Source organism: Siphateles boraxobius, unplaced genomic scaffold, assembly GCF_051911475.1.
Source record: "Siphateles boraxobius isolate OS27281-9 unplaced genomic scaffold, OSU_SipBor_1 72, whole genome shotgun sequence".
Lineage (NCBI taxonomy): Eukaryota > Metazoa > Chordata > Actinopteri > Cypriniformes > Leuciscidae > Siphateles > Siphateles boraxobius.
Window position 1 is genome coordinate 1,542,434 of NW_027509200.1, and position 15,067 is coordinate 1,557,500.

A 15,067-nucleotide genomic window follows, 5' to 3' on the forward strand; every position below is an offset into this window, starting at 1 on the left:
TCCATTCTAATCTATCATTTTTATCAGCTGCTTTCACATATTAGACTTGTTAAATTACTGTCAAACTGACCAGTTGATGCACAAGCAGCAGCTGTCAATCAAAAAGAGAAGGGAGAGAAAAATAAACCGTGGGAAATTTGGGGAAGAAAGAAAATAACTTAAAGGCTGGTTTATAAAGACTGGAAGGAAATGGGATTTTAAACACTAGATACTAGAAACAGGAAATAATCAGTTGGAAGTTATAGGGCATTAGTTGAATGTTTATATGAAACTGGAGAATAAATATAGGGATCAACATACAGTAGGGGGCGCTGTGAACCGTGCGATGGTCTGTAACGAACAGAAGAAGAAGAACGCGTCATCGCAGCTTCCGGTGTAACAATGGCCGCTCATGCGAGTGAACTAGAGATCGCCAAGAAGAATTTAACCGATGCTATCGGAGATAATGTCAAACAGTGAGTGTCTATGAGCGAACGGTTAATAATGTCAAACAGTGAGTGTTTAGAGCGGTTAATAATGTCAAACAGTGAGTGTTTAGAGCGGTTAATAATGTCTAACAGTGAGTGTTTAGAGCGGTAAATAGTGTCAAACAGTGAGTGTTTAGTGCAGTAAAAGCTTCAGTCATTGGCTCAGCGATATTAACATGTGTCCGCTTCTAAATGAGCGATGACTGTAAACACTGATCGAGTAACTGTTAAGTTTTATTAACAACACTTTTCTTTTGTGTCTTCTGATGCTACACAGTAATTTTAATGACAGTGTTTGAATATTCGGCGAATATGAGCTTTTCTGCCATTAATTGAGATGCAAACTTTGTTTTAAAGATCATTTTTAGCACTTTTATAACATTTAAAATCAAAGTCTGGAAGTCTCACGTTAACTGTATGTTGTTTGGGTTTTAATATAACATAAATGGAAATATAATTTCACCGCTTAAATACTCTGCATGGTTGGATGGATCTAACTTAGTTGAAAACACATTTCAAACTGACTGTGATTGCAGAGCTAAATTTGAGTCACAGCACACAGAATAAAATGAAAACACGTCAATATTTCACATATTCTTGTATTTATTCACGTGTTCAAATAAATAAAGAGAGATAAATCATGCTTTGGCAAATCTTAATTAAAATCTAAGATATAACACATTGAAATTGTGACAAATCAATTATGACTAGTTGGATTTCTAATATACTAGTCAAAATTATGAGATAAAATGTGAAAATCATGATATTCTGAGTCATTATATAAAAAAAAGTTTAGACAGTCATAATTGACAAAGTTGAATTTGATATAATGTTACTGTCATAATTGACAAAAAGCTGAATTTATGATATACTCATAGGTCGTATTTCATAATAATTATGAGATAAAGAGTTGAAAGTCATAATTGACAAAATGTAAAAATTATGATATTCCAAGTCATAATTATGAGAAAGTGTTGAAATATAATGAATTCCAAATTGACACACTAATTTATGAGATTAAAATATCGAAATGACTGTCATATTTTTCAACTGCTGATGATTTCTCTCAGTGTGTGTGTGTGTCTCCATTCACACTGATGTTTCTCTGTGTGTGTGTGTGTGTGTGTGTCTCCATTCACACTGATGTTTTTCTGCGTGTGTGTGTGTGTGTGTGTGTGTGTGTGTGTGTGTGTGTGTGTCTCCATTCACACTGATGTTTTTCTGCGTGTGTGTGTGTGTGTGTGTCCATTCACACTGATGTTTCTCTGTGTGTGTGTGTGTCTCCATTCACACTGATGTTTTTCTGCGTGTGTGTGTGTGTGTGTCTCCATTCACACTGATGTTTTTCTGCGTGTGTGTGTGTGTGTGTGTCCATTCACACTGATGTTTCTCTGTGTGTGTGTGTGTCTCCATTCACACTGATGTTTTTCTGCGTGTGTGTGTGTGTGTGTCTCCATTCACACTGATGTTTTTCTGCGTGTGTGTGTGTGTGTGTGTGTGTGTGTGTGTGTGTGTGTGTGTGTGTGTCTCCATTCACACTGATGTTTTTCTGCGTGTGTGTGTGTGTGTGTGTCCATTCACACTGATGTTTCTCTGTGTGTGTGTGTGTGTCTCCATTCACACTGATGTTTTTCTGCGTGTGTGTGTGTGTGTGTGTGTGTGTGTGTCCGTTCACACTTATGTTTCTCTGCGTGTGTGTGTGTGTGTGTGTGTGTCTCCATTCACACTGATGTTTTTCTGCGTGTGTGTGTGTGTGTGTGTGTCTCCATTCACACTGATGTTTTTCTGCGTGTGTGTGTGTGTGTGTGTCCATTCACACTGATGTTTCTCTGTGTGTGTGTGTGTCTCCATTCACACTGATGTTTCTCTGCGTGTGTGTGTGTGTGTGTGTGTGTGTCCGTTCACACTTATGTTTCTCTGCGTGTGTGTGTGTGTGTGTGTGTGTGTCCGTTCACACTTATGTTTCTCTGCGTGTGTGTGTGTGTCCGTTCACACTGATGTTTCTCTGCGTGTGTGTGTGTGTCCGTTCACACTTATGTTTCTCTGCGTGTGTGTGTGTGTCCGTTCACACTGATGTTTCTCTGCGTGTGTGTGTGTGTCCGTTCACACTGATGTTTCTCTGCGTGTGTGTGTGTGTGTGTGTGTGTGTCCGTTCACACTTATGTTTCTCTGCGTGTGTGTGTGTGTGTCCGTTCACACTGATGTTTCTCTGCGTGTGTGTTCATGAGCTGCTCTCGTTCTCAGTTACTGGGCCAATCTGAAGCTGTGGTTCAAGCAGAAGATCAGCAAGGAGGAGTTTGACACGGAGGCCCGGCGCCTGCTGACCCAGGACCACGGTAAGGTCACGCAGGACCACGGTAAGGTCATGCGTGTCATGTAGGGCTGGTGCTGACCTCATCGCCTGCAGCTCACGCTTGTGTGTTTCCCTCCACAGTCCATGTGCACAATGACTTCCTGCTGGCCATTCTCACCCGCTGCCAGATCATCGTGTCCACCTCAGGTACTCCAGCACTCGCACATCTGCTGCTCAGCAGGGGTTTACTGTGTGTGTGTGTGTGTGGCTGATGTGTGTGTGTGTGTGTGTGTGCAGAGGGCGCGGGGGCGCTGCAGTGGACCGGCGGATCCGCATCTAAACCAGGAAAACCCAACCGAGGCAAGAAGAAGTTTCCCTCCGTTCGGCAGAAATTCGATGTTAGTTCTGTTTTCTCACTCACATCATTACCATATTCACACATATATGTCTCACTTAGTGAAAAAGAAATGATACTGTGCATAAAGGAGTTGAACCCTCATGATTTGATGCAATGTGAGTTTATTCTCATGGCTGTTAAGCTCATATACTTCAATATTTGCCTGAACGTAATGTGGCTTTTTATTTCCTCTTATTTTCTATGATTGTGTCTTTTATTGCCTGTAGTACAAACTAGGGATGCACCGATACCACTTTTTAAGGGTCGAGTACGAGTACCGATATTTTTTTCCCGGTACTCGCCGATACCGATACCGATGCCTGTTGTACTGGGGGGGTTCTCGTTTTATGTGGCAATTTTCTAAGAACAACACAATGAGACTAATGAACAAATCAGCATCTTTATTTTCAACAACTTAAATAAACCTAAAAAAATAAATAATTCTTATTGTGCTTATCACAAATTTTCAAAGCCCAAATTTCACAGAGTCCAATAACCTCCAGAGGGCAAAACCAAGGACATAATGAATGTAATTTTTACCTGCCTGTCACAAAGTTGTCAAAGTGCTAAAGAAATCACAGACAACAAGACAATCAAATTTGTCATAAGGTGCCAAAGAAATCACAGAACAAATGTTTAACATAACACTGAGTAACAATGTAATCACAGCCGAAAGTGTAAAGTGAAATATTAGAGTGTACTATTAAATCTAGCAACACTATAACTGCAGGAAGAGTGTTCATAAGAAATATAAGCTAAGGATATACGTGAGGTATCGGTCTTTGGTATCGGGGTATTTTTACGAGTACGAGTACAAGTACATGAGCTTGGTATCGGGCCCGATACCGATACTGGTATCAGTATCGGTGCATCCCTAGTACAAACGTTACTGTAATTTTATAAAAACTACAAATTTATAAATGCCGAAAAAGATGTTTCTCAGCCGTCTTCAGAAAAGAAAGTCTTCAGGCGTTGAAAGTGGCTATGGACTCAGCAGCTCTGGTTGAGTTAGGCAGTCTTTACATTAGAATAATAATGTTTCATATAATCTAGATTATAATGGAATAAATAGCATTCAAAACAAAATTAATATGTCTCATATATTGAAATCAAGTTTTTATGTGATAAAATATTTACTTCACTACGTGAAAGCAGCAAGCAGGCTCTTGATTGGTTAACTCGGCCCGGACTGACGCAAAAGTTCAGATTCTTCGACTTTGAAATCATTCATGCGTATCGTGCCAGATGCTCAATTCACGTCATTCGCATGAACGAGGTGAATTCTCATGTACCGCACCGCACTAAACGCTTCATTCGTGCCGCAGGACCTCGAGACGCGCGTAAACACGACTTAACATCGACATCACTCGTGTCAGACGCTCGTTCCGCGTTTGGTGTAAATGCACCATTAGCGTGGTCTGTGTGTGTGTGTCGCTGTAAGCGTGGTCTGTGTGTGTGTGTCGCAGCACCGCTTCCAGCCCCAGAACCCCCTGCAGGCGGCGCAGGCCTTCAGCCCTCGGGAGGCGGAGGACGAGGAGCTACGGCTCAGCGCACAGACGCTGCTGCTGCCCACCAGAGGACAGATGGAGGCGCGCATGATGGTCAGCGCCTTCGAGATGGGCCTGGACAACGTGAGCGAGGACGCCGTCAGCAGCCTGCTGTGTGCTCTGGAGGTCAGCAGTCATAACCGCTCAGGCATTCATAACAGCTTGTAGATTCATAACTGCATTCATAACACCTCATGCAGTCACAACAGCTCAGGCATTCATAACAACTACATTCATAACAACTCATGCATTCATAACTCGTAGACTCATGACAACGTAGCGGATACGCATTTTGAGTGCGCTGGTACGATTTGTCACTCTAAACTCCGCAAAAACCTGGTGACGTGCCTCTGTTCACGCTAGGGATGCACGATGTATCGTTTTAGCATCGATATCGCGATGTGCGCATCCACGATAGTCACATCGCAGGATGTGCGGTGTCAAGTATAGGGATCGTAGTTGATCCGTGATTCATGATCAGTAGGCTATGGGCCAGCAGCTCCGCGGCCCATAACGCTTGTGATTCGCAGATTAATTGCAAAGTTTAACCATCATAGAGTGAGAGTTTATCAATTTGCAAGTCCTGTCAGTTTAAACATCAAGCGCAAGAAGACTGGAACTTGCGCTCTGTTTTTTGTCAGGCTTCCTAAAGCGTATTTCTGTCCCGCCAAAGCCTTATTTGACCGGTGAGTGATAGATGACTGACTGCTGCGCTTGTTTAACTGAGAGAACGAGCAGAGAGAGTGAAAGCCCCGGTTTCGATTTTTTTCTGAACTACCGCTGGTTGTGAATAGTGCTAAAATAACGTTGCCTTATCTTCTCTGAAAATCGTTCCACACATTCAGATGACATAAACCACACTTTCAATAAACAACAAAAAAAATCTATCCAGTGATGAAATGTTTTCTGTGTTGACACAAATCTTGTTGTGCGATGTCCTAATCTGCCGGGATAATCACACAACGTGTGACGTGGTCCGTTAATGACACATCCGATTCGCGAATTAATGACTCCTTTGAACCGATTCAATTCAATGAATGGTTAAAACAACTGATCTGTCCAACACTGCACTCAAGAGACATAACAAATCAGAAACACTTTACAATAAGATTCCATTTATTAAACTCTAGTTAACTACATTAGTTAACATTCTATTCATATTAGTTTCTATGCAGATTTACTCCATGACAAATCCACCCCAGTCATTCTAGAATGATTCATTCTTTCCAAATAGAGCTATTCAAGTCATCTGCTGAAATTTTTTTTATAACGCAATATATATCGCAATGTCATTTTTTACCAATATCATGCAGCCCTAGTTCACGCGCAGTCCTCAAATCAAGCAACAGCAAAAGAAGAGTTCGACCAGTCATAGCGCTGGGTTCATTCCCCAAATACAGGCGAGGGATGATTGACAGATGCGTAAGGCCTATCATTAAAAAGAGACTGAAAATCGGCAGCAATAAAGAATCCCGCTCGATCCTCTTCCACTCCCGCGCCCCGCCGTCTGACTGAGTTCATCAGCGAGGACAGGACAGTCGTCACAGCACTTCTGACTCCTGAAGGGGAACGGCCTGGGGTGGATGTGGAAAGGTGTAATATCGTATCGAGTTAACTTAATCTGGATTTGATTATCACACAGGAGTGATCGCAATCGCATGGATTATCTTAAAATACTCCATCATTCATTCATGGTCACTCAGATAAGAGGAAAACCTCATTCGACCATGCTAATTATAAAATGCTTAAGTAATGCTGAACAATAAATCTAAATAAAATTTAAATCGCTGTGGTTTAGTGATTATGAAAGTCCTGTGATTTGTGGATTACTGATAAGCGAGAGTCTGGAGAAACAGTTCATTTATTCATTCTCAGTGTTGAGAAACGTTAGCCTGCATGTGTTACGTTATTGTGTTAATAATAACTAAAGTACCTAATTATGTTACATATTTATTTTGTATGAAAACTAGCGCGTTAGTTACTTATGGATTAAAAAGTACCGTTGTATCAGTGCTGCGCGAGCTCTCTCTCACACAAGAGAGAGAAGATAATTGTCAAATTAAAATTGACAGGCTAAGTTTAAAGTGTGTTCTTGGTTGTTTTTTTTCTGTCAAAATGTCAGAAAGCATTTTGTTTTATCCATCCGTGTTTTTAAAATTCGTTAAATGACGGATGTTTTACTGTTAACACAGCCCTCATTATATGTCAGATTCGTCTAACTTATACTTAATATTCATTTTAGGATAAGTGATTCGTTTTGCTATTATTGGACTCCTGTCTATTAATTCTCAACTATTTTCTATAAATATGTTTGTGTTCGCTAACGTTTATTCAGCTAATGCGTGTCCTGTTTAAAACGTGCAATGTTCAAATGCAAAGTCTCAAATAAAAGCCCTTTTTTCTGTGAGATCTAGTATCATATTTGGATATTGGAATCTAAACTAAGCAGCCTATCTTAAATGTACAAACAATGTTCCTATGTTGTTGTTGTTTTTTACTGTTTTCTAGGGGTTTCTTAATCCTAGACTATTGACCCGGCACACATTATATGCAATGAAATATTAATCTTGAATAAAAAATGATTTTGAGCAGTATTGAAACTTTGGACTTTCACTGATATTGCAGTGCAGTGCAAGTGAAATTTTGGATTTGGGTCGAATTCAAACAACTTTAGAAGTCAAAACTAGGATTATGAAGATAGGCATGTGTTTGTGTGTGTCTTGCATTCTCAAAAAATAATGACAAAAATATATGACGCATGCATTTATAACAGCTCATGCATTCATAACAACTACATTCATAACAGCTTGTGCAATCATAATTCGTAGATTCATAACTCATGCATTCATAACAGCTCGTGCACTCTTAACAGTGCTCTCTAGCTCACTTAGGAAGCTGCTCTTCATGGGTCGATCTCGCTAAAACGGCTCATGGACTTAAAAAAAAAGGAATTTATACTTTGCATCAAGAAAAAAAGCGTATTTTAGGCCCATTGTGATTCGCATGTTTTGTTTAGGGAGGAATTGTGCTGAAATTGTCATGAAACATGAACATTTTCAAGCACATTAATCATCAAAATGTATCTAGTTTAACACAATTACCCATTAACTTTATTTCATCACGCATTTATTGAACTTTATAAAAACAGATTTGCTTGTATTGGACACAGGAAACCACTGTTAATGTTTATAATTTTAATATTAGAGTTCTGTGATATAGTTAATGAAATACAGAAATCAGGCATTTGAGGAAGAGAGAGTAAACGTGAAGAATGTGCTCATGAGTTCTGGTTCTCTTGTGCAGGTGCACCTGAAGGATATCCTGACAGCGCTGGTCTCGCGGAGGAAAGGCTACCGCCTGCGCGACGGACACTTCCAGTACGCGTTCGGCAGTGACGTCACGCCGCGGCCGTACCTGAAGAACAGTCTGCCGGCCTACCTCAGCGTCACAGAACGGCACGTCCTCTTCCTCTAACCTCTCACCCAGCACCAGTGTTCGGGACAGTTACTTTTAACAGTGATGCATTACAATAGTGCCTTACTCCCCAAAAAATTAACTAATTGCGTTACTTTTTATGAAAAATAATGCATTACATTACTTTTGCATTACTTTTCCTCACCTGGGCTGGTCTTGCTTGTTTGTTTTTCAATATTGCTTGTTTGTTTTTCAATAACAACAAAGTTTTATTTTCTATTTTTGGCAAATGTAAAGGCCCTTTCACACCAAAAATGAACTTAATAATCCTCAGGCTGAAGGAAATGCATATTTACTTCTGCACAGTAGTGTATAGTAGAATAGAGTACAGTAGAGTAGTGTACTGTACAGTAAGAGTACAGTAGTGTATGGTAGAACAAGAGTACAGTAGTGTATAGTACAGTAGTGTACAGTAGAGGTGGTTACAGTAGAGGTGTAGTACAGCAGTGTAGTACAGTAGTGTACAGTAGAGGTGTAGTACAGTAGTGTACAGTAGAGCAAGAGTACAGTAGTGTACAGTAGAGGTGTAGTACAGTAGTGTACAGTAGAGCAAGAGTACAGTAGTGTATAGTACAGTAGTGTACTGTAGAGGTGGAGTACAGCAGTGTAGTACAGTAGTGTACAGTAGAGTAGTGTGCAGTAGTGTACAGTAGAGGTAGAGTACAGTAGTGTACAGTAGAGTCGTGTACAGTGGAGGTGTAGTACAGTAGTGCACAGTAGAGTTGTGTACAGTAGAGGTGTAGTACAGTAGTGTCCAGTAGAGTTGTGTACATTAGAGTAGTGTACAGTAGAGGTAGAGTACAGCAGTGTACAGTAGAGGTGGAGTACAGCAGTGTAGAGGTGGAGTACAGCAGTGTAGAGGTGGAGTACAGCAGTGTACAGTAGAGGTGGAGTACAGCAGTGTACAGTAGAGGTGGAGTACAGCAGTGTAGAGGTGGAGTACAGCAGTGTACAGTAGAGGTGGAGTACAGCAGTGTAGAGGTGGAGTACAGCAGTGTAGAGGTGGAGTACAGCAGTGTACAGTAGAGGTGGAGTACAGCAGTGTAGAGGTGGAGTACAGCAGTGTACAGTAGAGGTGGAGTACAGCAGTGTAGAGGTGGAGTACAGCAGTGTAGAGGTGGAGTACAGCAGTGTAGAGGTGGAGTACAGCAGTGTAGAAGTGTAGTACAGCAGTGTACAGTAGAGGTGGAGTACAGCAGTGTAGAGGTATAGTACAGTAGTGTACAGTAGAGGTAGAGTACAGCAGTGTACAGTAGAGGTGGAGTACAGCAGTGTAGAGGTATAGTACAGTAGTGTACAGTAGAGGTGGAGTACAGCAGTGTACAGTAGAGGTGGAGTAAAGCAGTGTAGAGGTATAGTACAGCAGTGTACAGTAGAGGTGGAGTACAGCAGTGTACAGTAGAGGTGGAGTACAGCAGTGTAGAGGTATAGTACAGTAGTGTACAGTAGAGGTAGAGTACAGCAGTGTACAGTAGAGGTGGAGTACAGCAGTGTAGAGGTATAGTACAGTAGTGTACAGTAGAGGTGGAGTACAGCAGTGTAGAGGTATAGTACAGTAGTGTACAGTAGAGGTAGAGTACAGCAGTGTAAGTGTACAGTAGAGGTGGAGTACAGCAGTGTACAGTAGAGGTGGAGTACAGCAGTGTACAGTAGAGGTGGAGTACAGCAGTGTAGAGGTATAGTACAGTAGTGTACAGTAGAGGTAGAGTACAGCAGTGTACAGTAGAGGTGGAGTACAGCAGTGTAGAGGTATAGTACAGTAGTGTACAGTAGAGGTGGAGTACAGCAGTGTACAGTAGAGGTGGAGTAAAGCAGTGTAGAGGTATAGTACAGTAGTGTACAGTAGAGGTAGAGTACAGCAGTGTACAGTAGAGGTAGAGTACAGCAGTGTACAGTAGAGGTGGAGTACAGCAGTGTAGAGGTGGAGTACAGCAGTATAGAAGTGTAGTACAGCAGTGTACAGTAGAGGTGGAGTACAGCAGTGTAGAGGTATAGTACAGTAGTGTACAGTAGAGGTAGAGTACAGCAGTGTACAGTAGAGGTGGAGTACAGCAGTGTAGAGGTATAGTACAGTAGTGTACAGTAGAGGTGGAGTACAGCAGTGTACAGTAGAGGTGGAGTAAAGCAGTGTAGAGGTATAGTACAGTAGTGTACAGTAGAGGTGGAGTACAGCAGTGTACAGTAGAGGTGGAGTACAGCAGTGTACAGTAGAGGTGGAGTACAGCAGTGTACAGTAGAGGTGGAGTACAGCAGTGTAGAGGTATAGTACAGTAGTGTACAGTAGAGGTAGAGTACAGTAGTGTACAGTAGAGGTGGAGTACAGCAGTGTAGAGGTATAGTACAGTAGTGTACAGTAGAGATAGAGTACAGTAGTGTACAGTAGAGGTAGAGTACAGCAGTGTAGAGGTGTAGTACAGTAGTGTACAGTAGAGGTAGAGTACAGCAGTGTACAGTAGAGGTGGAGTACAGCAGTGTAGAGGTATAGTACAGTAGTGTACAGTAGAGGTAGAGTACAGCAGTGTAGAGGTGTAGTACAGTAGTGTACAGTAGAGTAGTGTGCAGTAGAGGTACAGTACAGTAGTGTACAGTACAGTAGTGTACCGTAGAGGTGGAGTACAGTAGTGCATAGTAGAGTTGTGTACAGTAGAGTAGTGTGAAGTAGAGGTGGAATACAGTAGTGTACAGTAGAGTTGTGTACAGTAGAGGTGTAGTACAGTAGTGTCCAGTAGAGTTGTGTACATTAGAGTAGTGTACAGTAGAGGTAGAGTACAGCAGTGTACAGTAGAGGTGGAGTACAGCAGTGTAGAGGTGGAGTACAGCAGTGTAGAAGTGTAGTACAGCAGTGTACAGTAGAGGTGGAGTACAGCAGTGTAGAGGTATAGTACAGTAGTGTACAGTAGAGGTAGAGTACAGCAGTGTAAAGTAGAGGTGGAGTACAGCAGTGTAGAGGTATAGTACAGTAGTGTACAGTAGAGGTGGAGTACAGCAGTGTACAGTAGAGGTGGAGTAAAGCAGTGTAGAGGTATAGTACAGTAGTGTACAGTAGAGGTGGAGTACAGCAGTGTACAGTAGAGGTGGAGTACAGCAGTGTAGAGGTATAGTACAGTAGTGTACAGTAGAGGTAGAGTACAGTAGTGTACAGTAGAGGTGGAGTACAGCAGTGTAGAGGTATAGTACAGTAGTGTACAGTAGAGGTAGAGTACAGTAGTGTACAGTAGAGGTAGAGTACAGCAGTGTAGAGGTGTAGTACAGTAGTGTACAGTAGAGGTAGAGTAAAGCAGTGTACAGTAGAGGTGGAGTACAGCAGTGTAGAGGTATAGAACAGTAGTGTACAGTAGAGGTAGAGTACAGCAGTGTAGAGGTGTAGTACAGTAGTGTACAGTAGAGTAGTGTGCAGTAGAGGTACAGTACAGTAGTGTACAGTACAGTAGTGTACCGTAGAGGTGGAGTACAGTAGTGCATAGTAGAGTTGTGTACAGTAGAGTAGTGTGAAGTAGAGGTGGAATACAGTAGTGTACAGTACAGTAGTGTACCGTAGAGGTGGAGTGCAGTAGTGTACAGTAGAGTTGTGTACAGTAGAGGTGGAGTACAGCAGTGTAGAGGTGTACTACAGTAGTGCACAGTAGAGTTGTGTACAGTACAGGTGGAGTACAGTAGTGCACAGTAAAGTTGTGTACAGTAGAGGTGGAGTACAGTAGTGTACAATAGAGGCAGTGTACAGTAGAGGTATAGTATGGCAGTGTACAGTACAGTCGAGCACAGTAAAATTCCGCAGAGTACAGTAGAGGCGGTGTACAGTAGAGGCGGTGTACAGTAGAGGCGGTGTACAGTAGAGGCGGTGTACAGTAGAGGTAGTGTACAGTAGAGGTAGAGTACAGTAGGGACAGTGTACAGTAGAGGTAGAGTACAGTAGAGGTAGAGTACGCCAGTGTACAGTAGAGGTAGTGTACAGTAGAGGTAGAGTACGGCAGTGTACAGTAGAGGTGGAGTACAGTAGAGGTAGAGTACGGCAGTGTACAGTAGAGGTAGTGTGCAGTAGAGGTAGAGTACAGTAGAGGCAGTGTACAGTAGAGGTAGAGTACAGTAGAGGTAGTGTACGGCAGTGTACAGTAGAGGTAGTGTACAGTAGAGGCAGTGTACAGTAGAGGTAGAGTACAGTAGAGGCAGTGTACAGTAGAGGTAGAGTACGGCAGTGTACAGTAGAGGCAGTGTACAGTAGAGGTAGTGTACAGTAGAGGCAGTGTACAGTAGAGGTAGAGTACAGTAGAGGCAGTGTACAGTAGAGGTAGAGTATAGTAGAGGTAGTGTACAGTAGAGGTAGAGTATAGTAGAGGTAGTGTACAGTAGAGGTAGAGTACGGCAGTGTACAGTAGAGGTAGTGTACAGTAGAGGTAGAGTACGGCAGTGTACAGTAGAGGTAGAGTACGGCAGTGTACAGTAGAGGTAGAGTACGGCAGTGTACAGTAGAGGTAGAGTACGGCAGTGTACAGTAGAGGTAGAGTACTGTAGAGGCAGTGTACAGTAGAGGTAGAGTACGGCAGTGTACAGTAGAGGTAGTGTACAGTAGAAGTAGAGTACGGCAGTGTACAGTAGAGGTAGAGTACTGTAGAGGTAGAGTACAGTAGAGGTAGAGTACAGTAGAGGCAGTGTACAGTAGAGGCAGTGTACAGTAGAGGTAGAGTACAGTAGAGGTAGTGTACAGTAGAGGTAGAGTACGGCAGTGTACAGTAGAGGTAGTGTACAGTAGAGGTAGAGTACGGCAGTGTACAGTAGAGGTAGAGTACTGTAGAGGCAGTGTACAGTAGAGGTAGAGTACAGTAGAGGTAGTGTACAGTAGAGGTAGTGTACAGTAGAGGCAGTGTACAGTAGAGGCAGTGTACAGTAGAGGTAGAGTACAGTAGAGGTAGTGTGCGGCAGTGTACAGTAGAGGTAGTGTACAGTAGAGGCAGTGTACAGTAGAGGTAGAGTACGGCAGTGTACAGTAGAGGCAGTGTACAGTAGAGGTAGAGTACGGCAGTGTACAGTAGAGTCAGTGCACAGTAGAGGTAGAGTACAGTAGAGGCAGTGTACAGTAGAGGTAGAGTACAGTAGAGGTAGTGTACGGCAGTGTACAGTAGAGGTAGTGTACAGTAGAGGCAGTGTACAGTAGAGGTAGAGTACGGCAGTGTACAGTAGAGGCAGTGTACAGTAGAGGTAGTGTACAGTAGAGGTAGAGTACGGCAGTGTACAGTAGAGTCAGTGTACAGTAGAGGTAGTGTATGGCAGTGCACAGTAGAGGTAGAGTACAGTAGTGTACAGTAGAGGCAGTGTACAGTAGATGCAGTGTACAGTAGAGGTAGAGTACAGTAATGTACAGTAGAGGCAGTGTACAGTAGAGGTAGAGTACAGTAGAGGTAGAGTAAGGCAGTGTACAGTAGAGGTAGAGTACAGTAGTGTACAGTAGAGGTAGAGTACGGCAGTGTACAGTAGAGGCAGTGTACAGTAGAGGTAGAGTACGGCAGTGTACAGTAGAGGTAGAGTACGGCAGAGTACAGTAGAGGCAGAGTACAGTAGAGGCAGAGTACAGTAGAGGCAGAGTACAGTAGAGGCAGAGTACAGTAGAGGCAGAGTACAGTAGAGGCAGAGTACAGTAGAGGCAGAGTACAGTAGAGGCAGAGTACAGTAGAGGCAGAGTACAGTAGAGGCAGAGTACAGTAGAGGCAGAGTACAGTAGGGGCAGAGTACAGTAGGGGCAGAGTACAGTAGGGGCAGAGTACAGTAGGGGCAGAGTACAGTAAAGGTAGAGTAAGGCAGTGTACAGTAGAGGCAGTGTACAGTAGAGGTAGAGTACAGTAGAGGTAGAGCAAGGCAGTGTACAGTAGAGGTAGAGTACAGTAGTGTACAGTAGAGGCAGTGTACAGTAGAGGTAGAGTACGGCAGTGTACAGTAGAGGCAGTGTACAGTAGAGGTAGAGTACGGCAGAGTACAGTAGAGGTAGTGTACAGTAGAGGCAGAGTACAGTAGAGGCAGAGTACAGTAGAGGCAGAGTACAGTAGAGGCAGAGTACAGTAGAGGCAGAGTACAGTAGAGGCAGAGTACAGTAGAGGCAGTGTACAGTAGAGGCAGTGTACAGTAGAGGTAGAGTACAGTAGAGGTAGAGCAAGGCAGTGTACAGTAGAGGTAGAGTACAGTAGTGTACAGTAGAGGCAGTGTACAGTAGAGGTAGAGTACGGCAGTGTACAGTAGAGGCAGTGTACAGTAGAGGTAGAGTACGGCAGAGTACAGTAGAGGTAGTGTACAGTAGAGGCAGAGTACAGTAGAGGCAGAGCACACTAGAGGCAGTGTACAGTAGAGGTAGAGTACAGTAGAGGCAGAGTACAGTAGAGGTAGAGTACGGCAGTGTACAGTAGAGGCAGTGTACAGTAGAGGCAGAGTACAGTAGAGGCAGAGTACAGTAGAGGCAGTGTACAGTAGAGGCAGTGTACAGTAGAGGCAGTGTACAGTAGAGGCAGAGTACAGTAGAGGCAGAGTACAGTAGAGGCAGAGTACAGTAGAGGCAGAGTACAGTAGAGGCAGAGTACAGTAGAGGCAGAGTACAGTAGAGGCAGGGTACAGTAGAGGTATGGTACAGTAGAGGTAGAGTACGGCAGTGTACAGTAGGGGCAGTGTACAGTAGAGGCAGTGTACAGTGGAGGTAGAGTGCAGTAGAGTAGTGTACAGCAGTGTACAGTAGAGGTGGTGTACAGTAGTGTACAGTAGAGTAGTGTACAGTAGAGGTAGAGTACAGTAGAGTAGTGTACAGTAGAGGTAGAGTACGGCAGTGTACAGTAGAGGTAGTGCACAGTAGAGGTAGAGTACGGCAGTGTACAGTAGAGGTAGAGTATAGTAATGCACAGTAGAGGAAGTGTAC

At 43.1% G+C, this 15,067-nt stretch overlaps 1 protein-coding gene across 7 annotated transcripts in view; it reads left to right on the plus strand.

Annotated features, from left to right (window-relative positions):
• Window positions 1–296: 296 nt before the first annotated feature.
• tada1 (transcriptional adaptor 1) overlaps window positions 297–15,067 on the plus strand; it is an 18,796-nt gene continuing 4,025 nt past the window's right edge. For 6 of the 7 annotated variants that reach the window (XR_013197344.1, XR_013197346.1, XR_013197342.1 and 3 more), the window contains exons 1-6: window positions 331–455; window positions 2,712–2,803; window positions 2,902–2,967; window positions 3,058–3,158; window positions 4,624–4,830; window positions 8,008–8,159. Coding sequence is in view for 1 of the 7 variants with exons in the window: in XM_077217312.1 (XP_077073427.1) it covers window positions 382–455; window positions 2,712–2,803; window positions 2,902–2,967; window positions 3,058–3,158; window positions 4,624–4,830; window positions 8,008–8,159 (692 nt within the window). In the remaining 6 variants the exon portion in view is untranslated. Of the gene's footprint in view, window positions 456–2,711; window positions 2,804–2,901; window positions 2,968–3,057; window positions 3,159–4,623; window positions 4,831–8,007; window positions 8,160–15,067 lie in introns of all 7 variants that reach the window. The other variant, XM_077217312.1, reaches the window with a different exon arrangement.